General features: G+C 37.4%; 2 protein-coding genes across 2 annotated transcripts; one reads left to right on the plus strand and one right to left on the minus strand.

Moving 5' to 3' along the window:
• Positions 1 to 18,340: 18,340 nt before the first annotated feature.
• Positions 18,341 to 18,859, minus strand: LOC112735131 (uncharacterized). Its single transcript, XM_025784703.1, has one exon. The coding sequence runs from the start codon at positions 18,857 to 18,859 to the stop codon at positions 18,341 to 18,343; it is 519 nt and encodes a 172-aa protein (XP_025640488.1).
• Positions 18,860 to 21,492: 2,633 nt separating this feature from the next.
• On the plus strand, positions 21,493 to 25,625 carry LOC112732376 (probable serine/threonine-protein kinase PBL17). The gene is made up of 6 exons (XM_025781079.3): positions 21,493 to 22,221; positions 22,291 to 22,565; positions 23,130 to 23,265; positions 23,696 to 23,832; positions 24,701 to 24,824; positions 24,902 to 25,625. Exons 1-6 carry the CDS (start codon positions 22,146 to 22,148, stop codon positions 25,396 to 25,398), a joined length of 1,245 nt encoding a protein of 414 aa, XP_025636864.1. The 5' UTR covers positions 21,493 to 22,145; the 3' UTR covers positions 25,399 to 25,625.

The raw sequence follows: 25,625 nt of genomic DNA on the forward strand, positions 1-25,625 counted from the left end.
CAGCCAAACCTTCATCTTTCACAGCAGCAGCAGGACCATCTTCTTCCACAGCACCAGCAGCAGTACCTTTACCACCACCGGCACCTGAGCCGATATACCTGCTAGTACAGCGCCTGTTTCGCTTTATAAAGTGCAGCGAGCGCCGTATCATGCGCCGTCTCGATCACATAGACCAGGTGTTTGTATCACAGGGTATTGAGCTACCCTCTCTCCCCGACTCTCCCCCTTCTGAAGAGGCCGAGCATGAGGCAGAGCACGAGGAGGAGCATGTTGAGGAGCTGATTCGGAAGGAGGCACATCCGGAGACACAGGCTACCCAGGAGACTCCGTAGCATGCCGAGGAGCCAGTGCCCCAGTCTGAGATCCAGCAGGAGGTAGATGCGACCGTTAACCCTCACCATGAGCCTGATCAGTAGCATCGAGGACGATCCTCCATCTTAAGTGTGGGGAGGTCACCGCCGCCGCCATCGGTGGATGCGGTGAACACTTTTCGGACATTATCACTTAGTTTATCTTAGTTTACTTCATTTTGCACTATTTTAGGATTATTGTATATATTTGCTAGCATGGATACTTCTATTTTGGTTGTTGCGCACTTTTATTGTATATATTGCATTTTAGCCTTGTGGTTGTGATTTGGAAAATGTCTTGAATTGTTGAAAACTTAGTTAAACTCTTTTTGGCATAAAAGAAATTGTTTTGATTAGAAAAGAGGGTAAACTAAGGAATTTTAAAATGTCTCAATCACAACATCGTATTTAGGATAGGCTTAGTCAAAATGATAGAATTTCCAAAAGAATTTATCTAGAGGGCACCACCCCAATTGATTGGAAAATTTTTCTTGTGGAACTTGCATGAATTCATACTTTTGTGGATCATGTTTTGAGCTAAGAACACAAGATTGTGAGTTTGAGCCTAATGGTGTGGTTACATCTTATAACCACTTATTCTCCTTCTTGTGTGCATTATTCTCTTTCTATGATTGTGATCCTTGATTTGTTTAATTCTATATTTCCAATTATTCCTTGTATTCATGCATTTATATGATTGAGACCATTATGTTATTAGCTCACTTACCCAAATAGCCTACCTCTTACTCTCCATTGTTAACCAATTTTGAGCCTATGCTTAACCCAATTGTTCTTCATTTTAGCACATTACAAGCCTAAAGTGGAAAACAATAAAGTCCCTTATTTGGATCTTTGATTAGCTTAGGCTAGTGAGAGTGTTTTATATTCAAGTTTGGGGAGATTGGGGAACATTGGTTGGAATAAAAGAGTGTTTTGTATTTATATTTAGGAATTGGATGCATACTCATGTATTGATTGAATATATAAACCTTATGCATTGATGCTCTTGTATGTAGCTTAAAAAAGGGAAAGGAAAAGATAAAAATCAAAATAAAAATAAATACAAAAAGAAAAAAATATAATAGAAAAAGAAAGCAATAAAAAGGGGACAAAATGCTCCCAAAGTAGAGTTCAAAAAAGATCAATGCATATGTGTTATAATCAAAAAGAAAAATGCATGAGTATGTAAAAAGTGAGAAGGATGGGTAGTTAAGTTAGTACTTGATTGTATAGGTCATTATATAGGTTAAGTGGGAAGGTCTAGACTAATCAAAGATTCAAATTCTAGTCCACTTACCCATATATGATCCTACCTCGCCCCTAACCCCATTACAACCCTTGAGAAAGACCTCATGATATTTGTATGCATACATTGAATGGTTGTTGATTGTTAGATGAAGAACAAATTTTGGAAAGCATGATTAGGGGAGAATTGAGTGAATCAACCCCTAAACACTTGAGTGAATAGAGCGGATACACATCCGGTGAGGGTTCGATTGCTCAATTACATGTGTTCACCATTATCATCTATATTCATGTAAGTTTGTAAATCCTTTTGATAATCCAATACAATTGTGGGTTAAATTTGGCACCTATTGTTTGAGCCCTTTGTGCTTACATGTATTCTCTTGGAATTTGAATTGTTTCGACCAAGCACATGCATTCATATAGTCATTTGCATTTAGATAGTTTAGTTGCATTGAATAAATGTCATACCCTTTGCTTCATCCTTGGTTAAGCATGAGGACATGCTTGGTTTAAGTGTGGGGAGGTTGATAAACCCCCTTTGTAGGGTTTATCTTGGGTTGAATTTAGAGCATTTTAATAACCTTTCCTCACATTTATTCAATGAAATAGCATAATTTTTGTGATTGTCTCCATACCTGTGCTTAGATGTGAAAATATGCTTTTTAGACCTTTAATTTGATAATTTTGATTCACCTTTGATTTTCACTAGATGCCTTGATGTGTTTGCTAGTGATTTCAGGTTGAAAGGGGCTAGGAAGGGAATCAAAAGAGTGAAAGGAAAGCATACAAAGTGGAGAAATCATGAAAAGCCAAAGATTTAGAAAAGTCCATGGGCGCGCGCACGCACTATGCGCCTACGCGCAGATCGCGAAATTCTCCAAGGACACGCACGCGCACTGTGCGCGTACGCGTTGAAGGCCGCACGTGATTCCTTTAGTCAAATTCGTGCCTTGCATTTTTGGAGGGTTTCTGGCCCCATTTGGAGCTGAGTTTTGGCGGGAAAAAGCTAAAAAGACCAAGGAATGAAGGGGAAGGCATGTAGACATACACACACACACACATGAGGCTAGTTTAGTTTTAGTTTTAGAGAGAGAAACTCTCCCTTCTCTCTTTCCCTTTTCTCTAGGATTAGGATTAGGATTAGGATTAGGATTAGGATTAGTTCTTAGATCTAGGTTTTAATTCATGCTCTCTTCTACTTCTTCTTCTTAATTCTTTGTTGTTACATTCATCATTCTTCTATTGTTTGTTATAATTTCTTTCACCTTGTTTGTAGATCTACTTTTGTTCATTCTATTTTCTTTCAATTCAATTTGAGGTAATTCATGATAATTGTATTTCTTTTGATTATTATTGTTAACTCCTTGTAATAATTGTTGTTAGATTTCATTCTAGTTGTCAATTTACTATGCTTTTCTTTTGTACCTTCCAAGTGTTTGATGAAATGTTTGGTTAGATTTTAGTATAGATTTTGTTTCTCTTGGCCTAGGTAGAGTAATTAGTGACGCTTGAGTTATCTAATTCCTTTGTTGATAGATAATTAGAAGTTGCTAATTGATTTGGATACCACTAAAGCTAGTCTTTCCCTTGGGAGTTGGCTAGGACTTGTAGAATCAAGTTGATTCATCCACTTGACTTTCCTCCATGATTATAGGTTAACTAAGTGGTAGCAACGGACAATTTGTGGTCACAATTGAGGAGGATAATAAGGATAGGACTTCCAATTATCACAATCTTGCCAAAAGCTTTCATAGTCATTAGTTTACTTTTATTGCCATTTATATTTCTTGTCTAAAATCTCAAAAACCCCAAACATACTTCATAGCCAATAACAAGATACTTCATTGCGATTCCTAGGGAGAACGACCCGAGGTTCCAATATTTCGGTTTATAAATTTAGGGGTTTGTTTTAGTGACAAACAATCTTTTTTATGAAAGGATTATTGTTTGGTTTAGAAACTATACTTGCAACGAGAATCCTATTGTGAATTCTAAACCGTCAAGAAACCCGTTCATCAATCATCGTATGGGGTCATGTCGGGAGCTTTAAAATCCTTTGGAACTTTGGCTTTCATGATCTCTCTGGTGGAGGGATCTTGGTCCTTGTGAGAATTGTTGTCATGACTGGACTGAACGGTTTTAGTCTTGAGATCAACCTCGAGCTTTAGGAGCTTGCCTTCTAGCTCTCGACGTCGCCTAGTTTCTCTCCGGAGGTCCCTCTCGGCTTCTCGTTGATGCTCGGCCTCTTTTTTGAGCTATTTGAGGCGATCCTATTGAGCTTGTAGGGCATCCAGGATTTCAGTGTTTGGAGATTGCTTGTCTCCCTTGGTTTGAGGCACATCCTTTGATGTGGCATCCGTATTTTTAAGCGGGGTTCTTTCTTCCAAACTGGAGTTGTGAAAGTTGTCAAGGTTGTCCGCCATGATGATGGGATGACTTCCAGGTTCCCCGGCAATGGCGCCAATGTTCCGAGGGTTACCTGAAACTTAAGATCGATCTCGGATGAGACCTGCTGTGGTGGCCGGAGCTGCCGTGTCCGACTTGTTGACTTTGGTGGTGCTGCTAATCCTTGATCACCGGAGGGTGGTGGTACCTACAAGAGACAACGATGCTTAAGTTAGCATGGGCTTTGAGCAGGTATTTTATGTAGAATCAGAGTATAAGTTATACCTGGGTGCTCCAGTGTATTTATAATGGTGTGGGCTGACCTTTCTAGATAAGATAAGTTAGTTATCTTATCTTATCTTTGAGTGAAGTCATCTTATCTTTTAGGCCAACCCTCTTTCGGAGTGGGCTGTGTCCCTCTATTTGGGCCTACTTGGGCCTTTATAGTGATTTGTTCGAGCTCTTTAAGGAGAGATCGGGTGCGATCCAACCTAAAAAGGTCGGTCACTTTTGTCTTCAGTCAACCTGGGCTGCGTAACTCGACCCAGGGTATGAACAGGACCTCAAGGATCACTTTCTTCTCTGCCACTACTTCATAGAAGTGGTCTTGGTAGTATTGGAAATAAAAAAAGCTTGGGTGCCATGAATGGTATTGGAAAGAAAAAAAGCTAGCTTTTCCAAGCTCGTCTTCGAGCAAAAATAAGTAAACAGAAGAATGGAGTAGAAAAAGAAGAAAATAGAGGAAGATAGAGGGAGAGAGAGGGCTTAGCCAAGTAGGGTTAATGAGTGTATGAGAGGTGTGTGTATGAAGGGGTATGAAGAGGGGTATTTATAGGAAGGGGGTAGGTAGGGTTCGGTCATGGGTGGGGTTTTGGGTGGGAAATTTGATTTTGAATTGGGTGGGGTTGGTGGGAGTTATGATGGTTGCGGGGAAGTGGTATGGATGTGATTGGGCTAGGATTTCTAGGGAAGTGTGTGTGGGGAAGTGTGAAAGTAAGTGGGGTAGGTGAAGATGCTATGGGACCCACTGGTCCTGAGAGGTTAGGAAATCCAGATTCCCTGCTTCTTAGAAACTCTCTTCCCAAGAAATCCCAATTGGTCACAATCTCATCTGGTTGGAAATAGAACCATATTTTTGCTTGTCCCTTAAGAGAGAAAGGGAAAGCAAAAACCATAATAGCGACCTCATCGGCCCCATCCCTTCGAGCCGTAGAACAAGCAACTTGAAAATCTCTTAGATGTCGGATAGGGTCTTGACCCGGAAGTCCATGATACTTGGGGAGTAGATTTATCAAGCTATTCTTTAACTCAAAGTTCTGATCGAGATTGGGATACCTCGCTTGCAAAGATTGAAGTATGATATCCGGAGCCCCTTGTTCATGCAAGGTGATTCGGCGCGGCTCCGCCATGTATTGTTCACCTGTAGGATGCAAATATGTGTTAGTGGTGCAAACAGAAGAATAGGAAGTAGCGGACTCCAAATCACTCTCGGTTCCGTCTAGTAATTCGGTATGCTCCTCAAGAGAGGCCGAAGTACTAGCCGTATAGTCCAACCGCCGTCTAGCTTGCCAAGTGTGTAACAAAGTTCTTTCAATCTCAAGGTCAAGCTCGGCTAAACTAGAGTTCGATTGAGACCGAGTCATCAAACTTGGGAGTCATAGCACATGCATAAAAGAAATCTAATCTACAAACTAAATATTGAAAGCAAGTAACTATCTACATTATTCACATATTCACATAACCAATGTCTAGGCAAACGTTGCAACCATTCCCCGGCAACGGTGCCAAAAATTTGATACAAGAATTATTGTCGGTGTAGAATTTTTCTTAATAGAAATAGAACTTCGTTGTAAGTATAGTTCCAAACCAACTAATAACTCTCAATCAAATTTTAAAGAGTTGGTTGTCACAAAGTTTAACCCCAATAAAAGTAAATGAAGTATTCAAACTTCGGGTCGTCTCACAAGGAATGGGCAAACATGTGCATCAACATTGGTTAGAATTCCGGGGTTGGGAGTCATGATCAAGAAATTAAACTACTACACTTAACATGCAAGAAATCTTAAAGTGCAAGAACTAAATCAAATAACTAGGGCAAGGTATGAGCAATTTCAAACTCACAAAAGAGCTTCTAATATAATTTTATTCTAGAACTAAGCAATGGACTATAACTAGAATTAAGCAATTGAAATTTTTGGGTTTCAAATATGAATAATAAAAGAAACCCTTGGCTAGGCATAGGAATTGGGGTCATCATCCTTGTATAATAACCATATCTTGACAATTATGAAGAAACCAAACTCACTAAGTCTACCTCCAAGAGCTTTAAGTACGTAATATTTACTCATAAGCTTGAGGTACGTCAAGTGGCTTGATCAATCTCAACCCCTAAGTCCCAATCCAACTACCAATTGACTTAGTAGTGGATTAGTGTCAATGGGTATCAACCTGACCACTAAGGGTTCTCAAATCACCAAATCAATTAGACCCAATGACTCAAGTTCACCCAATTCCCTTAGCCTAAGACAAGAGTAAAGAAAACTACTCCATAATCAAAGGAAACATTTCATCAAACACATGGTATGCATTAATAAAAGACATAATCAAATTGCAATTAAATTGGAAATTGAGAGTACCCACTAACAATTATCAATGAAAAACCACTCAAACAACACTATCAATCATGGATAACATCAATGTATCATTAGAAATTTAACATCCACAAGGTTCATAAAATGAATAGAAAATGGAAAATAACAAGAAAACATAAATCTAACACAAGATCTCAACAAAATTATACTAGAGAATTCAAATTAAGTAATCAAAACTAGAAATCAACAAAACCCAATTCAGAATTCAACAAGGGAAGATCAAATCAAACTAGATCTAGAGAGGAATAAGGGTTTCTCTCTCTAGAAGAACAAGAACTAAAAACTAGCCAAAAATTGTGTCTAAGTATGTAATGAATGATCCCCCCCCCTTTCCCCCTAGAGTTTATGGGTCTTTTCCATGCAGAATCTAGCTGAAATTGGGCCTGCAGAGCCTCAGAAATTGCCAGCCATGATTTCATTAATGAGGTCACATGCTGCTTGTCACGCGTACGCGCACGTCACACGTACGTGTCGCCTGAGTTTTGCGATCCACGCATACGCGTCAAGCATGCATACGCGTCGGTGGGGAATTCGCCAATCCACGCGGATGCGTCACTCTTCGCGCGCCATGCCTAGCTCCTTGCACCTACGCGTGCGCGTGGGCTACGCGTGCGCATCGCAGCTGATTCTTCAAAGCCCAATTCTTCATGTTCCTCCTACCTTTGCATGCTTCTTTTTTCTCTTCTAAGTCATTCTTGCCCTACAAACTCTGAAATCACTCAACAAACATATCACGGCATCAAATAGTAATAGAAGCGGATCAAAATATGACAATTTTAAGGCAAAAGAAGCATGTTTTTCATCATGAGGCAGAATTAGAAAGAGAACACAAAATCATACAATTTCTATGAATAAGTGTAGAAAATATTGACAAAACCTCCAAATTCTACACAATATAAACCACAAGATTGGGGTTTATCAATATGATAGTGTATGGAGTGTATATGGTTGAGGAGTGACATTATATGTTGATGGTTGTTGATGTTGAGAAATTTGATGATGAATGTTGAGATTTGTTATAGTTGTTGAAAGTTGTTGGCATGGTTGGTGATTATTAATGATGATTAATGGGAATGTTATTGGGGAATGAGGAGAATTATGAGTCTTTATGATGATTTGGATGTTGTTGAATAATGATTATGATGTGTGATGATATATGTTGATGATTAATTTGGGGTTTTGAATTTTGTGGTTAATGTTGATATTGAATGGTGGTTGAGGAATTTGGATGTGATATTAGGTTGAATTTAGATGGAAAAGGTCCTAGGAGATTTAATTTGGGTTTTACTTTGAAAAGTTAGAGAACGGAGGTTTAGGTTTCTGGTGTACTGAGTATGAGTTTAGTTGAGAGAGAAGGAAGAGTAGTGAACTTGGTGATTATTGACAATGAGTTAAGAAACTGATGAACTAATTAGTTCAGAAAGGAATTAAGAACTGATGATGGTTATTATGAGCTTGATGGATATTGAAGGAAAGTGTTCCAGGCACTATATCCTCGGAATATTGAGAATTAATAATTGAAAGTGATTTGAGATGAGAAATGGTGATGACTGGTGATGATTTGAGGTCGATGGACGTGTTGCATTATATGAGAGTGTGCAGGGCCGCCTATATCCCTAGCGTAGCAGATTTCTCTACTGCATGATTAGATGTTATTGAGAGTGTGTAGGGCCTATATCCCTGGCATAGTAGATTTCTCTGCTGCATGAGCAGATGTTGTTGAGAGTGTGCAGGGACTATATCCCTGGCGTAGCAGATTTCTCTGCTGCATGAAGTATGCGGGGCCTATATCCTTGGAGTAGTAGACTCCCTACTACATAAACGTGCAGGGCACTATATCCTTGGCGTGGCAGAAAAGGCTACATCCAGGAGGATGTGTCGGGTTGGCATTTATGGTCCGACAAGTGATATCACAAGCCAATAGGATAGGCATTCATCATATGCATCTTTTATATGCTTGTTTGCTTTGATTACTTGAGTTTGCCTAATTGTATAATATGCCTACTTGCTTCTTGAATTAATTGTGATATATGGTTATTACCTGTGTATTACTTATTTGCATTAATTGTGATTGTCTGGTGCTGAGGAGGTTAGGTAGGCAGTGGCGATGGGATCGCACAGAGGTTAGGTTGGCAAAAGTTGTGGGATACAGCGGTGTGATTAGTATTAATTAGAATTCCCCCCTAAGTTTAGATAACCCGGTTATGGTTTAAGTTCTCTATTTATTTATTTTATTCTAAGCTTGAATATCCGTATGCGATGTGAAGTTATAGGATTGTCTTCGGCATCCCGGAACCTTACATCTTACATTATTGGGCACTGTTACCATACTAAGAACCTCCGGTTCTCCTTCCATACTTTGTTGTTGTTTTTCAATTGCAGGTCATAATTCACCTCGGTGAAATTGCGGACATGGTGGCAGTACGAAGTATGGTTTCTTCCTGGGTTATTTCTGTTTTATTTTGTTGTAGTATTTTCTCGCACCCTTTTGTTTTAGACCTTATGGCCTTAGAGGCTTACTTGAGAGATAAGTTGTATAAGCTGTTTTAACTCCAAAAACTCTGTATTTTTCTGTTTATAACTAGTCGGCCTAAACTCCGCAGGCAGTGGCTAGCCTTATATATATATATATATATATATATATATATATATATATTGATCTATTAATTACTACCTTGTATCTTGGAGCTTTATTGCAAGGTTGTATATATGATGTTTTGTATCCTTCCGTACCAAATGCGTTTAGTTACCGTGTGCGAACGCTTCACGTATGTAATTCCGCATTACACGACTTTGAGCTTTATTCCTTCATCGGACTTCTATAATATATATTATTTCCTTCTATATAAGTATGTAAAAGCCTTAGAATTGTCATAACCTTTGATTAACCTTTGCCTTACGGCTAGAGGTAAGGTTTAGGGTAATTAGGGTGTTACATTTAGTGGTATTAGAGCGGTTCGTCCTTGTGAGCCTGAAAGATGGACCGATTATGTTTCATTGCATAGTCCGTGTGTCTTTTCTTTGATGCTATTTAGGTTATATGCTTGATATGCATAGCATGCTTGTTTGTGAGTGCCTTTAGGGATAATCGAAGCACTGAGCTTGAGATATTGAGACTGATCACCTTAATATAGATTGTTTTGTGTGAAAGGAAAACCCGAATGGCAACTCGCGGATGAGGTCAATCACGTAAATGGAGAGATAGTGAGAATGATTAACCTAGCCTATGCGTTACGAGCTCAGCATGTTCCGGAAAAGTCTGTTCGTGGATTATGCAGAATATCAATTGATTGGTGAGGCTCAACACTGGAGGCAGGGGAAGTACTGAAGGATACTTTTGTGGTTTTTAATTATGATTTTCAATTTCTAACTGGTATGGTTTTGAGCTATGTTGAAAAAGTTTTAAAAGCTAAAAATGATTTTGAAATTTGGTTTGGAACTTTGGTTTAAATGATTTGGTTTTGAAAGTTGGTCGGAACTCTTGGTTTAAATGACATGGTTTAAAAGAAAACTGAGTTCTCTGATTCTGTTCATTTGTGAATTTGGTTTCCAATTTATCCTATCGACAGGGATTCAAATTGAAAAGTTTTTATTTAAGAAAATCGTGATTTAAAGTAATCGATTTTCGAGTAAATGATTTTTGACTCTTTTGACAAAGTTTTAACAATAAACTGATTTAGAATGAACTTGTTTTGAAGGTTTTGGGAAAATGTTACAAAAGCAGTATCTGATTTTAAAGAAAAATTTTGGATTCTTAATGACGATAATCAGAGTGACACAGCGGAAGGCGAGAGGGGACATCGACACAGTGGAACGCTTCGAGGAGGATATATCGCGTAATTCAAATTTTCGAGGGCGAAAATTTTATTATGAGGGGAGAATATAAGAACCGGAGTTTTTCACATAAAATCGTTTTAATAAAATAATAACTTTTAAGTGCCTAGAGTAGATTCAAAATTTAGAAGTTTTAATTTGAAAATATAAAGGTGAAATTTAATTTCAATGAATTTTTCTGAGTTAGAAAATGTACCTTTCTCGAAAAGTTTTTGTAAAAATGCGTACTGGCACTTAAGCTAGCAGTACCAGCTCTAGTCTATCCAGTATCACGTGTTTTAGAAAATAAGATTTTGAAAATCGATTTATTGTTTTGAAAGGATAAAAATAATTTAGAATTGAAAATCGGGCACTAATCTTAAAGGTTTTGGCCCAAAGTGGGCCAAACGGACCAAAAACGCTAACGGGTTAGATCAGGCCCAAGGCCCAACATATATATGCTCATTAAATGAGCATTTCAGCTTATTTTCACCCAAAAATAAGAAAGGGGCGCTGGTAAGGGGAAGAGAGGAGAAGAGGGGTTTCACTATTCACCTCCTCCTTCAAAGCTCCATAACTTTTGATCCGGAGTTCTGATTGACGAGCCATTTGTGACCACGCGAAGCTCTCATCGAGCTCTTCATTTATGTCTAAGAAAATCTGGTAAAAACTCAAAGCTCAAGCTTTAGTTTTAAGCCCTATATTTCTGCAATTTTGGGTTAGAGTTTCTGAGTAGATTTTGTGATTTTGCTTGTTTAGGTGATCTCTAGTAGTGGGTAGTTGTCGGCTTTGTCCCAATCACCGTTGGATAAAGTAAGGAACCTCTATATCCTTGTAGTTTAGTGTAGTGTGAGCTTTAGTTGTTAATGCATGGTTATGTTGTATGTATGAAGCTTGTTTTTGGAGTTGGTTGTGGCTTTTGGTTTGGCTTTGGTGGTTTGGAGCTTGATGGAAGCTTGTTGGAGCCAAGCTTTTGGTGTTTGCGCATATTAAGAATCGGCCAAGGTATGGTTTCGGTTTTCTTTATGTAATATGTAATGTTTCTGGAAACTTAGGCTAGTTGACCTTAAGATAGGATTGAATTAAATGTATATGTTAATTGAATGTGAATTGTGTTTTAGTGATTGATATGATAGTGTATGGAGTGTATATGGTTGAGGAGTGACATTATATGTTGATGGTTGTTGATGTTGAGAAATTTGATGATGAATGTTGAGATTTGTTATGGTTGTTGAGAGTTGTTGGCTTGGTTGGTGATTATTAATGATGATTAATGGGAATGTTCTTGGGGAATGAGGAGAATTTTGAGTTTTTATGATGATTTAGATGTTGTTGAATAATGATTATGATGTGTGATGATATATGTTGATGATTAATTTAGAGTTTTGAATCTTGTGGTAAATGTTGATATTGAATGTTGGTTGAGGAATTTGGATGTGATATTAGGTTGAATTTAGCATTAATTGAGGTGGGGATTGAATGGTTTGGATGATTGAATAGTTGATATGATTGAGAAATGTTTGGTATGGATTCATGAGTGAATTTGGTATTGTGTTGAGCAGGTTTCATTTGGTTTTAAGTTGAGAGTTGGTTAAAATTGATGTTTTGAGGTTTTGGTAAAAACTAGTTTTTGGTGAACTTTGACGGTCATAACTTATGCCCCAGTTTTCAAAATTTGTTGAAATTTTATTTAGAATTAAAGTTCATTGAAAGATCTTCAAATTGATAGAAAGTTTGTAAAATTTGGATTTTTGTAGAAGAAGTTATGATCATTCAAAGTTTGGTGTCAAAATCTAAAATTCTGCAATGTTGCAGAATTTTATGATTTCTGGTTTGTTTGTGCACGCACAGCCTTGTGCGCACGCACAGCCTTGTGCTTACGCACACGAAGGGGAAAGCTTTCTGTTAAGAGCGCTAGCACAACTTGTGCCCACACATAACCAATGAAGTTTTACAACCTGTGCGCACGCACAAGTTGGAAGGTGCACTCTGTTGAGGGCGTTCGCACGCCTTGTGCGAGCAAACATAGTTTGGAAAATTTTGCACTTGTACTTACGTATACCTCTATGCGTACGCAATCTTTTTAAAATCTCCTTGGGCGTGCGCACGCACACCCCTGTGCGTACGCACATGCCCTGTTTTCAACCAAAATCTTGTTTTTAACTGTTTCACCTTTCCAACAAGCTTGTAAACTTCTGTGGCACCTATTTAAGACTCTTTGGCTTACTTTCGGGTATCAGAACATGGGAAAGGTCCTAGGAGATTTAATTTGGGTTTTACTTTAAAAAGTTAGAGAACGGAGGTTTAGGTTTCTGGTGTACTGAGGATGAGTTTGGTTGAGAGAGAAGGAAGAGTAGTGAACTTGGTGATTATTGACAATGAGTTAAGAAACTAATGAACTAATGAGTTCAGAAAGGAATTTAGAACTGATGACGGTTATTATGAGCTTGATGGATATTGAAGGAAAGTGTGCCAGGCACTATATCCTTGGAATGTTGAGAATTGATAATTGAAAGTGATTTGAGATGAGAAATGGTGATGAATGGTGATGATTTGAGGTCGATGGACGTGTTGGATTATATGAGAGTGTGCAGGGCCTATATCCCTAACGTAGCATATTTTTCTGCTGCATGAGCAGATGTTGTTGAGAGTGTGAAGGGCCTATATCCCTGGCGTAGCAGATTTCTCTACTGCATGAGCTGATGTTGTTGAGAGTGTGCAAGGCCTATATCCCTGGCGTAGCAGATTTCTCTGCTGCATGAGTAGTTGTTGTTATTTCCTTCTCTGCTGTATGAAGTGTGTGAGGCCTATATCCCTGGCGTAGTAGACTCCCTACTACATGAGTGTGCAGGACACTATATCTCTGGCGTAGCAAATTCGCTGCTGCATGAGTGTGCAGGGCACTATATCCCTGACATGGCAGAAAAGGCTACATCTGGGAGGATGTGTCAGGTTGGCATTTACGGACCGACAAGTGATATCACGAGCCAATAGGATAGGTATTCATCATATACATCTTTTATATACTCGTTCCATACTTTGTTGTTATTTTTCAGATACAGGTCGTAATTCACCTCGATGAAATTGCGGACATGGTGGCAGAGTGAAGTATGGTTTCTTCGCGGGTTATTTCTGTTTTATTTTGTTGTAGTATTTTCTCTCACCCTTTTGTTTTAGACCTTATGGCCTTAGAGGCTTACTTGAGAGATAAGTTGTATAAGCTGTTTTAACTCCAAAAACTCTGTATTTTTCTATTTATAACTAGTCGGCCTAAACTCCACAGGCAATGGCTAGCCTCCTTTAGAATTGGAAACCGGGTACTAATATTAAAGGTTTTGGCCCAAAGTGGGCCAAATGGACCAAAAATGCTAACGGGTTGGACCAGGCCCAAGTCCCAACATATATATGCTCATTAAATGAGCATTTCAGCTCATTTTCACCCAAAAATAAGAAAGGGGCGCTGGTAAGGGGAAGAGAGGAGAAGAGGGGTTTCCCTTTTCACCTCCTCCTTCAAAGCTCCATAACTTTTGATCCGAAGATCTAATTGACGAGCTGTTTGCGGCCATGCGAAGCTCTTGTCAAGCTCTTCATTTCTATCTAAGATAATCTGGTAAAAACTCAAAGCTCAAGCTCCAGTTTCCAGCCCTATATTTCTACATTTTTTGGTTAGAGTTTTTGAGTAGATTTTGTGATTTTGCTTATTTATGTGATCTCTAGTAGTGGGTAGTTGTCGAGCTTTGTCCCAATCACCATTGGATAAGGTAAGGAACCTCTATATCCTTGTGGTTTAGTGTAGTGTGAGCTTGAGTTGTTAATGCATGGTTATGTTGTATGTATGAAGCTTGTTTTTTGAGTTGGTTGTGGCTTTGGTGGTTTAGAGCTTGATGGAAGCTTGTTGGAGCCAAGCTTTTGGTGTTTGTGCATATTCAGAATCGACAAGGTATGGTTTCGATTTCCTTTATGTAATATGTAATGTTTCTGAAAACTTAGGCTAGTTGACCTTAAGATAGGATTGAATTGAATGTATTTGTTAATTGAATGTGAATTGTGTCTTAGTGATTGATATGATAGTGTATGGAGTGTATATGGTTGAGGAGTGATATTATATGTTGATGGTTGTTGATGTTGAGAAATTTGATGATGAATGTTGAGATTTGTTATGGTTGTTGAGAGTTGTTGGCATGGTTGGTGATTATTAATGATGATTAATGGGAATGTTATTGGGGAATGAGGAGAATTATGAGTCTTTACGATGATTTAGATGTTGTTGAATAATGATTATGATGTGTGATGATATATGTTGATGATTAATTTGGGATTTTGAATCTTGTGGTTAATGTTGATATTGAATGGTGGTTTAGGAATTTGGATGTGATATTAGGTTGAATTTAGAGTTAATTGAGGTAGGGATTGAATGGTTTAGATGATTGAATAGTTGATATGGTTGAGAAATGTTTGGTATAGATTCATGAGTGAATTTGGTATTGTGTTGAGCAGGTTTGATTTGGTTTTGAGTTGAGAGTTGGTTAAAATTGAGGTTTTGGTAAAAACTGGTTTTTGGTGAACTTTGACGAGTCATAACTTATACCTCAGTTTTCAAATTTTGTTAAAATTTTGTTTAGAATTAAAGTTCATTGAAAGATCTTCAAATTGACATAAAATTTGTAAAATTTGGATTTTTGTAGAGGAAGTTATGATCATTCAAAGTTTGGTGGCAAAATCTGAAATTCTACAATGTTGCAGAATTTTATGATTTCTGATTTGTGTGCGTACGCACACTCCTGTGATTTTTTGAACCTGTGCGCACGCACAGCCTTGTGCGTAAGCACACACAGGGGAAAGCCTTCTGTTGAGAACGCTAGCAGCACCTGTGCACACACATAACCAACGAAGTTTTACAACCTGTGTGCACGCACAGCCCTGTGCGCACGCACATGTTGGAAGGTGCACTCTGTTGAGGGCGTTCGCACGCCTTGTGCGAGCGAGCAGAGTTTGAAAAATTTTGCACTTGTGTGTACGCACACCTCTATGCGTACGCACACTTTTTAAAATCTCCTTGGGCGTGCGCACGCACACCCCTGTGCGTACGCACATGCCCTATTTTCAACCAAAATCTTGTTTTTAACTGTTTCACCTTCCCAACAAGCTTGTAAATTTCTGTGACACCTATTTAAGACTCTTTAGCTTATTTTCGGGTATCAGAACATGGGAAAGGTCCTAGGAGATTTAATTTGGGTTTTACTTTGAAAAGTTAGAGAATGAAGGTTTAGGTTTCTAGTGTACTGAGGATGAGTTTAGTTGAGAGAGAAGGAAGAGTAGTGAACTTGGTGATTATTGACAATGAGTTAAGAAACTGATGAACTAATGAATTCGGAAAGGAATTAAGAACTAATGATGGTTATTATGAGCTTGATGGATATTGAAGGAAAGCGTGTCAGGTACTATATCCTTGGAATGTTGAGAACTGATAATTGAAAGTTATTTGAGATGAGAAATGGTGATGTCTAGTGATGATTTGAGGTCGATGGACGTGTTGGATTATATAAGAGTGTGCATGGCCTATATCCCTAGCGTAGCAGATTTCTCTGCTACATGAGCAGATGTTGTTGAGAGTGTGCAGGGCCTATATCCCCGGCGTAGCAGATTTCTCTACTGCATGAGCAGATGTTGTTGAGAGTGTGCAGGGCCAATATCCCTGGCACAGCAGATTTCTCTGCTGCATGAGTAGTTGTTGTTATTTCCTTCTCTACTGCGTGAAGTGTGCAGGGCCTATATCCGTGGCATAGTAGACTCCCTACTACATGAGTGTGCAGGACACTATATCTCTGGCGTAGCAAATTCGCTGCTGCATGAGTGTGCAGGGCACTATATCCCTGGCGTGGCAGAAAAGGCTACATCCGGGAGGATGTATCAGGTTGGCATTTACGGACCGACAAGTGATATCACGAGCCAATAGGACAGGCATTCATCATATGCATCTTTTATGTGCTTGTTTGCTTTGATTACTTGAGTTTGCCTAATTGTATAATATGCCTACTTGCTTCTTGAATTAATTGTGATATATAATTATTACCTGTATATTACTTATTTGTATTAATTGTAATTGTCTGGTGCTGAGGAGGTTAGGTTGGCGGTGGCGATGGGATCGCACGGAGGTTAGGTTGGCAAAGGCTGTGGGATACAGCGGTGTGATTAGTATTAGTTAGAATTCCCCCTAAGTTTAGATAACCCGGTTATGGTTTAAGTTCTCTATTTATTTATTTTATTCTAAGCTTGAATATCCGTATGTGATGTGAAGTTCTAGGATTGCCTTCGGCATCCCGGAGCCTTACATCTTACATTATTGGGCACTGTTACCATACTGAGAACCTCCGATTCTCGTTCCATACTTTGTTGTTGTTTTTCAGATACAGGTTGTAATTCACCTCGATGAAATTGCGGACATGGTGGCAGAGCGGAGTATGATTTCTTCGCGGGTTATTTTTGTTTTATTTTGTTGTAGTATTTTCTCTCACTCTTTTGTTTTAGACCTTATGGCCTTAGAGGCTTACTTGTGAGATAAGTTGTATAAGCTGTTTTAACTCCAAAAACTCTGTATTTTTCTATTTATAACTAGTCGGCCTAAACTCCGCAGGCAGTGGCTAGCCTCCTTTTGTATAGCATATATATATATATATATATATATATTCATCTATTAATTACTACCTTGTATCTTGGAGTTTATTGCAAGGTTGTATATATGATGTTTTGTAACCTTTCGTACCAAATGCGTTTAGTTACCGTGTGCGAACGCTTCACGTATGTAATTCCGCATTACGCGACTTTGAGTTTTATTCCTTCATTGGGCTTCTAGAATATATATTATTTTCTTCTATATAAGTATGTATAAGCTTTAGAATTATCGTAACCTTTGATTAACCTTTGCCTTATGGCTAGAGGTAAGACTTAGGGCAATTAGGGTGTTACACTCTACACCCTCCCATCACTCACCACTACTTCCTACATCCCTACCCTTACTTACCCAAAGCCTCACATACTCCGTTTCACCCTCCTACAACTCTCTCCCATGATTCTTTCTTTTTGCTTGGAGACAAGCAAACTCTCTAAGTTTAGTATTGTAGTTCATTAACATTTCACACAAATGGAACCCAAGAATGCAGCCTCATCGTCCAAGAAGAGAAATGGGAAGAAATCTGTTGTCCCTTAATATGAGGAGGGAAGGTTTCGGTCCAAATTCCATGAGGACCCATTTAAGTATTGGATAATCACAAAGAAAGTGATATTGGAAGTGAGATTTCAACTAGAGGCCGATCAACACAAAGAGATTCTATCAGAAATAAGAAGAAGAAAGTGGAGTGTCCTGTATAATCTACCTAAGAAAGTGGAGCTCGCACTAGTACAATCCATGATAGGGTCGTCATGTCCATGTGTACCCCTTGGGCATCTTCTTTGGTGAAGGTAATGGCAGGCAGATCGGGAGAATTTTGTTACTCCTCCTCTTGCAAATCCTCTAGCAATTATTTGGATATGTTTCTCAAGGGTTTGTTGTGGCTGATCTCGCTAATTCCTATCTTCTTCATCTCTTTTCCTCTTACTCTGGTCATCTGATCTTTCTATTAAATACCTATCCAACTAACTTTTTCTAGCAAATTTTTTGATCACATTCTTTAAATCATAGCAGTCATTGGTGGAATGGCCGTAGAGTTTGTGGTATTTACAATATTATGACTGACTTCTATGTTTTTGTTTTCAATCGGTCTGGGTGGTAGAATCTTTTCTATGTGGTAGATCTCTCTGTAGATGTCGACAAGGGAGACTCATAATGAGTCGTGGTACTTTCGAGGCTTGTTTGAGTTGTATTCTTCTTTTTTTCTTTGATTCTTTCTCTTTGTCTCAAGCCTGATGTTGATTGTGTTGTCTCGGGGCATGCTCTCTTAATTGAACAGTTTCTTCCATGTTGATGTATTTCTCAATTTGCTCTTGTACCTTGTACAAAGAGGTCGGATGCCTCTTCGATATGGACTGAGAGAAGGGACCTTTTCTGAGGCTGTTAACTAGTCCCATGATAACTGCTTCGGTAGGTAGGTTCTGAATCCCCAAGCACACCTTGATGAATCTTTTCATGTAGTCTCCTAGAGATTCTCCGACTTCTTGTTTTACTCCCAAGAGGCTTGGCACATGTTTGATCTTATCCTTTTGGATGAAAAATTGGGTAAGAAAACCTCTTGCAAGGTCGTCAAAGCAGGTTACCGATCTTGGTGGCAGATTGTCGAACCACTTCATTGCAGTATTGGTCAATGTTGTCGGGAAAATTTTACAACGAGTTCCATCTGATGCATCGGTCAAGTATATTCGACTTTTGAAATTACTTAAATGATGTCTCAAGTCAGTCATTCTGTTGTAGAGGTCCATGTCCGGGATTTTAAAATTTTTGGAAACTCTAGTCCACATGTTGTCCTCTATAAATGGATTTTTACCTCCTAAAGGTGTTTCTTCCTGATAAATGCGAAGTCTCCTACCCCTGAGATCAGATTCTAGTTTCGTGAGTTTTTCTTCTAATTCTCGTTGTTGTCGTACCTCCCTTCTCAGGTCTCTTTCGGATTCTCACTGTCGCTCTAGCTTCTGCTTGAGTTGTTCCAGCAGACCTTGATGTCCGTGGACAAGTCCTATAACTTCTGTGGGATCTGTTGGCCCAGATCATTCAGATCAATGAACTTTTGAGCTTATCCTATATCCTTCTGGGTTTGACTGATGTGCGTCTCTAGCAACACCTTTTCCTTTATCAATTCGGGGAGGTATGACCAACACTCGTTCATCATTATACTGCTCTTCTTCTTAAGCTTCAGAATCAAAAGTCGTGTGTCCATCTTTCGGAATGTCGTCTGCCACCGTACGGTGTTGATTACCATGTCCTCGGTAACAGCACCAATATTCTGAGATTTACCTAGAACCAGGGTTGTTTGGGCCTAAACGTAAGGTCCAGACACCTTTGGGTGGAAATTTTGACATCTTCTCCTGCAAGGATGAAGCCATTCGAGTTCCTCGTGAGGAGGTAGGGGTGGTACCTACAAGGAATTCTGATACTTAAGTTAGTAAGGGTTTAGGCAGATTTAATAGATTGGAATTCGAAGAATACCTGAGAGTGTCAAGGTATTCATAAGTGTAGATATAGAGTCAATAACCACATTTGAAGTAATTCCACTTTTTATGGCGATTTTGTTACTCTCTTTTGTTAGGAATGTTGATATCTCCTTTCTAGATGAGTAAGAAGAATTGTAGGAGTTAGCTACTGATTCAAGCAAGTAGGACTAGACTAGTATCGTCGTGTCTGACCTCTATGAGGTCGGGTAGGTATCGATCTAAATAATATATGTTGATTAGGCTTTACTCATTTTGAATCTAGCTAAAGAGTGAGCCAAGATATAAACACTAATATATAATAGTATATTAATTAATTAAGATTTCAAATATAAAAAATGTTCAGAAGGTATAGCTGAATGAAGATGATATGATAATACCTTCAAAATCCTAATTTCCTTATGCAATACCAACCTTATATGCAGATGCAAATTTAAATTATAACCTATTTATCCATGCATCAATTTTATTGGGAGAATAATTCACCAAAGTTTTGTTGATTAGTAGTTATTAATTCGGTAAGTTGTAGGATTTGTGATGCATAAACACATATACGAACATGAAATATAATATGATATGTGATATGTAGATACATCAATTTTAAATTTTGATATGAGATGAAAATACGATATATATATATATATATATATATATATATATATATATATATATATATATATATATATATATAAAATATTTTAATATTTTATTAGTATTAAAATATAAAATAAATTTTTAATTATTTTTAATACTTATTAATTAAATAAAATATTTAAAATACATATTAAGAATAAGATTTGACATATTAATATGTGATAATATTTAAGTGTATCCAAGTATATTTGATGAAAAATTTATTTTTATTAATATACAGTTAGACACAAAAAACACATATATTGAATGAATGATGATAAATATTATATTTAAAATATATTTGATATGTGAACACCACAATTAGATAAAGTGTTTGTGTTTTACAGGATTAAAAATTTATATATTATATATTATGAATTTGGATCTTCTAAATTTTAAATTTGTACTTTAGAGGATAAAGTGTGATCTTTTATTCTTGAATAGTTTTTCTCTCATATTTATTTTTGGTCCACCTATAAAATAAATGATAAAAGATCACACTTTATTTTTTAAAGTAAAATTCAAACTTTAGAAAATTCAAATCGATATATTATATACCAAGTATAATTGCTCATCATTAGAAAAAAAAAAAAAGCCTGTAATGTTCACGAAGAAACTTGATAGTTGATACATTGATTATAATAATTTTATATAATGGGTTGAATTATTGATCAACTTTCCGTGTTGACATATTGAAAGATCAATCTCCTCCAAGATGAAAAATAAATAAACTAATGAATGAACAAGTCAATTATCTAAAAGAACAACTAAAATTGGTAATTAACAAATCAACAAAATAGCTCATACAGTTGATACATTCATTCAATTTGATACTTAGAATGGAAATCTTTCGGTAGCAAAAAAAAAAAGTATTGATAAAAAATTATTAAAATTTATTATTTTTAACTTTATTTAATATATTTTGTAATAAATAAATATTAAATAAAATAAAATAAATTTAAATAATTTAGACAGATATTTTTTTTTCTAATAGTAGTGTATTTAAATACTTAAAAAAATATCAAAAAGGCAGTAAACTGTCTACTTGGATTAATTTTAATATCCTCACGTTAACAAAATAATTCTTTTCATTTTTAATTATTTTATCAGATATTTTTATCATTAAATAATATTCTCTTACATATTCTTTTATCTCATTTAAAAAGTTATACGATAAAAGATTACACTAATAATTTTAAAAGAAAATTGATAGGATCTATTCGAGATTAACATTAACTGTATAAAGTTATGGATCCTACTCTGTTACCAGTAATCCTATATTTAGATATTCATACTGACATTTTCTTTTTCTTGTTATAGCTCTACGCGTATAGTGAGGCTTGCTTTGCTTCTGTTTAATTTTTCGTACCGTCGTCAATTAAAAAAAATGAAAACAAATATCTGTTAAAGTGGTTATAGATAGAAGTTGCCATATTAATAAAAGTTTAAAAGCTGAAAGGGTTTTCTCTACTCTGTATTACGAGATGAGATGAGATGAGTGATTAGATAGATATTGAAGAGTTGAAAATGAGAGAGGAATGCAAAAAAGAAATGGGAAAGGAGTACAAATAGAAGAAAGTGTAGGGTTATTTTGTAAAAAGAAAGAAAAGAAAAGGATTGGGGAGCCCTTAGTTTGGCGCTTTCGGCGCTCCCGGTGGAAGCCACTGCGAATGCCATCAAACCTTTGAATCATTCTTCACTCGTTTTTCTTTCTCTCTCTCGCTCTCAAAACTTCAAATTCAAAATTCCAATCCAAATACCTCGGGAGTCGGAAAATCAGATCCAAATCCCTCCTCCTCCGTCGAGCCATTGCCATTTCTGGAATGGAGGGGCAACCATGAATACTGAATGTGAATGCGCGTTCTATTCTTCAATCTCCATCTAGATTCCGATTCCGATTCCGATTTTGCTATTCCGCTTCAGATTCATGGGGATTTGCTTCAGCATTGAAGACCAAAAGCATCACTCCATCTCCGATTCGAGTTCTAAGCCTCGGCCTCAAGGTAAGTTTCGCTTTGAACCGTTCCATCTGACGTGTCTATTGGCGAATCACTGACGGTAGGGTTTTTCAGGATATGAATCTGCATCGTCGACGACTCCGCTGAGTTCGATGAATATCAAAGATCTGCGGCAGAGTGCTGGATACTGCAATGTTGATATATTCACGTACGAGGAGCTGAGGCTAGCGACAAAGTACTTCCGCCCTGACTTGATTCTTGGAGAAGGTGGCTTCGGAGTGGTGTATAAAGGTGTCATTGATGATAGTGTGAGGCCAGGCTTCAAGCCCACTCAAGTCGCCATCAAGGAGCTTAATCGTGAAGGATTTCAAGGCGATAGGGAATGGCTCGTACGTAACTTACTTCTCTTTCTCTCTATTCCATTTATTGCTTTGTTTGCATGTTCATTCAATTTAAATTTTTTAATGGAGTTGTCGTATCAGATATTAACTAGCCATTAAAAGTGTTCCACTCTTACATTAACTACGCTATAAGTAGGATTTTAATTTTGAGAACTGTCGGTGAAATTAAGAGTTGTACAAAAACCTAATTGGTTGTAGATTGACAGTGAATTTTTTTTTTATAGTTTATCAAAACTAACTCATGGATCAGTTATTGCCAAAAGCCAAATTGGTTGAGTGGTTGACAATATAGCGTTTTACATAGTGCCTCAAAATTATTCTTCTAGAAATCATACCTTGATAGTTCATTGAAGTTAATCTTGTATAATTGATTGACAGCGTAAAGATATTTTTGCTTATAGTGTATCCAAGTTAGCCCATGGATCATTTGTTGCCACATTTTATAATAGTTGAATTCATTGTTTTTCAATAACGAGTAGCAAAATAGACTTGTGGCATGAAATTAGTAGTGCGCAATGAACTTAACTGCCTGGTTTTGCTCTCTCTTTGCAGGCTGAAGTTAACTACTTAGGTCAATTCAGTCACCCAAATCTTGTAAAGCTCATTGGATACTGCTGTGAGGATGAACACCGGTTATTAGTCTATGAGTACATGGCAAGTGGCAGCTTGGAGAAACATCTTTTTCGCAGTAAGCTTTCATTTGTAATTGCAGGCTACCTAAGTCTTAGATCAGAGTTAGGTTCTGATCTAACTGTGTAATGTCCATCAGAAGAGCTATTGTTGCCAATTGAGAGGGTTTATATATATTTTTGTCATCCTTAACATGATGAATCATATTATGAAACAAGATGTTGGAAAAATTGTTCTAGTTCTAGATTTCCTCTTCAAAATTTACCCCGAGAATACCGAATAATCAAGGCACTTGATCTTCAATTCATGTTATCAGTATCTCATCCCGTATTTCGCCATATCTCTCTTTTAATATGGAAGCCTTGAATAAATCTTATGATTAGTACAATTCAATTCCTGAAGACAATATTACTGAAAGAAAAAAGAAAATAGGTAAGGAAACTGCCTCTACTTTACAGTCCTAACCTTCCCATTGTTTATTGGTGTAGGAGTGGGCTCAACACTAACTTGGTCAAAAAGAATGAAGATTGCTTTACACGCTGCAAGAGGGCTTGCTTTTCTTCACGGTGCAGAGAGGCCCATCATATATCGTGATTTTAAGACATCAAATATCCTGCTAGATGCGGTATGTTGTCTTTTACTTTATACTTGAGTAAAGATATGACATTCTAAATACTAAATGAAGTAAAAAGCAGCTCAGTGTCTTGGAATTTAAAAATGAGAAAAGATTGGAAACCATTTTTTTTTTGGCTAATAATCAACCAACGTTTATCTTTGCCTTTACATTTCTCTTACCTTCCCTTAAAATTTGTTCATTGTCACTTTGTTGGCTGATTGTTGGTTAAAAAAAGTTGTTCCCTAGCAAAGCCATTTAGAAAAATAGTAAAATCTTCCTCCATTTAGTAGTTAGGAGAATATTTAGAAAGATTTACTTAGAGGATGAAACATTTCTCTTTATGTCTTATTGTTCAAATTGACTTACAGATACTTCAAACTAAAAGAATTCTTTTGAGCATCTTTTGGTGCTCAGCTAATGGTTCCTTCTCAAGGGTTTCACTTAAAGATATTTAGAGAGATTGATGGGGTTTCACTGACAGATTTAGAAAGATTGACAAGCTTCATTTAGTTGATATGTTCCTCGCCTACTTTATGTGTTTCTGTGATTCTTTTTGGAGAATCGTTTGTCCTCAATAAATGCATTTCTTTGGTTTAATTCTCCAGTAAAATTTAGCATTTTATTTAAAACAAAATGAGAAGAGTTTCCCGCTCAATCTCATCACAAGTCTTCCAGTACCATTGTTTTGCTCCGTCCCCCCTTCTCTCCCCCTCCCCCCTTCCCCCTTCTCTCCCCCTCCCCCCTTCCGTTCTTCCTCTTCATCCTCCTCTTGTTTTGGGAAGAGCAATGTAGAAGAATCAATCATCACAGGTGGTTTACCACTTAAGAGAATTTTGTCTAGTCTTCGGCTATTTAATATCAACATATAAATTGGCAGGATTTCAACGCAAAGCTTTCAGACTTTGGTCTTGCTAAGGATGGGCCAATGGGGGACCAAACCCATGTTTCAACACGAGTGATGGGCACATATGGATATGCTGCTCCTGAGTATGTCATGACTGGTAAGTTTAGTTCTAATAAAATTGTAGGTCAATGTTTGACTCCATATGTTGGCTAAGCTGTGCATCAATATGAACAGGGCATTTGACAGCTCGAAGTGATGTGTATGGCTTTGGGGTGGTGCTACTTGAATTGCTTATTGGTAGGAGAGCGTTAGACAAGAGTAGGCCCAGCCGAGAGCATAACTTGGTTGAGTGGGCACGGCCACTGTTGAATCATAACAAGAAACTTCTAAAAATTTTAGACCCTAAAATCGAAGGGCAATATTCAAGTAAAACCGCAATAAAGGTAGCTAATTTGGCATACCAGTGTCTTAGCCAAAACCCGAAAGGCAGACCCCTGATGAGCCAGGTAGTTGAAATTCTTGAAAATTTTCAGTCAAGTGGGGAAAATGAGGAAGAACAAATGATTCAAAATGGCAGCAGCAGCCTAACCATTTATGAGGTTCCGAAGGGCGGCAATGGCAATTCACTTGAAGGCAGGAACCAAAGTCGAAATGATGAGCTTCGTAGGAACGAACGAAGAATAGAAAAAAGCAAGAGTCAGCCTTCAAATCGTAATTTATCCGGTTCTTAAGATGTAATGCTCGTTGATAAAGTCAGCTCGTAATTGGGTCTGAATAGTATGGACGTTAATGAAAATTTGTACAAAATGTTAACAAGTGCATTTGGTTAATGGTTGGTATTTCCAGATGTTTGCCTGTTGAGTAGAATTTGGCGAAGTCAATTATGTAGCTTGATCAATTTTCTTTATATTCATTTTTCCAATTTTTATCAACGAAGATGTTAATGGGGTTATTTTCA

Source organism: Arachis hypogaea, chromosome 13 (assembly GCF_003086295.3).
Source record: "Arachis hypogaea cultivar Tifrunner chromosome 13, arahy.Tifrunner.gnm2.J5K5, whole genome shotgun sequence".
NCBI classification, from domain to species: domain Eukaryota; kingdom Viridiplantae; phylum Streptophyta; class Magnoliopsida; order Fabales; family Fabaceae; genus Arachis; species Arachis hypogaea.

What these genes read in the sequence shown, in the direction of transcription:
- LOC112732376 (XM_025781079.3), top strand. Translation starts at nt 22,146, where the DNA reads ATGGGGATTTGCTTCAGCATTGAAGACCAAAAGCATCACTCCATCTCC. An exon ending in AAGGCGATAGGGAATGGCTC is followed by an intron (nt 22,566 to 23,129) that starts GTACGTAACTTA and finishes CTCTCTTTGCAG; the next exon opens with GCTGAAGTTAACTACTTAGG. An exon ending in TCCTGAGTATGTCATGACTG is followed by an intron (nt 24,825 to 24,901) that starts GTAAGTTTAGTT and finishes CAATATGAACAG; the next exon opens with GGCATTTGACAGCTCGAAGT.
- LOC112735131 (XM_025784703.1), bottom strand. Translation starts at nt 18,859, where the DNA reads ATGGACCTCTACAACAGAATGACTGACTTGAGACATCATTTAAGTAAT.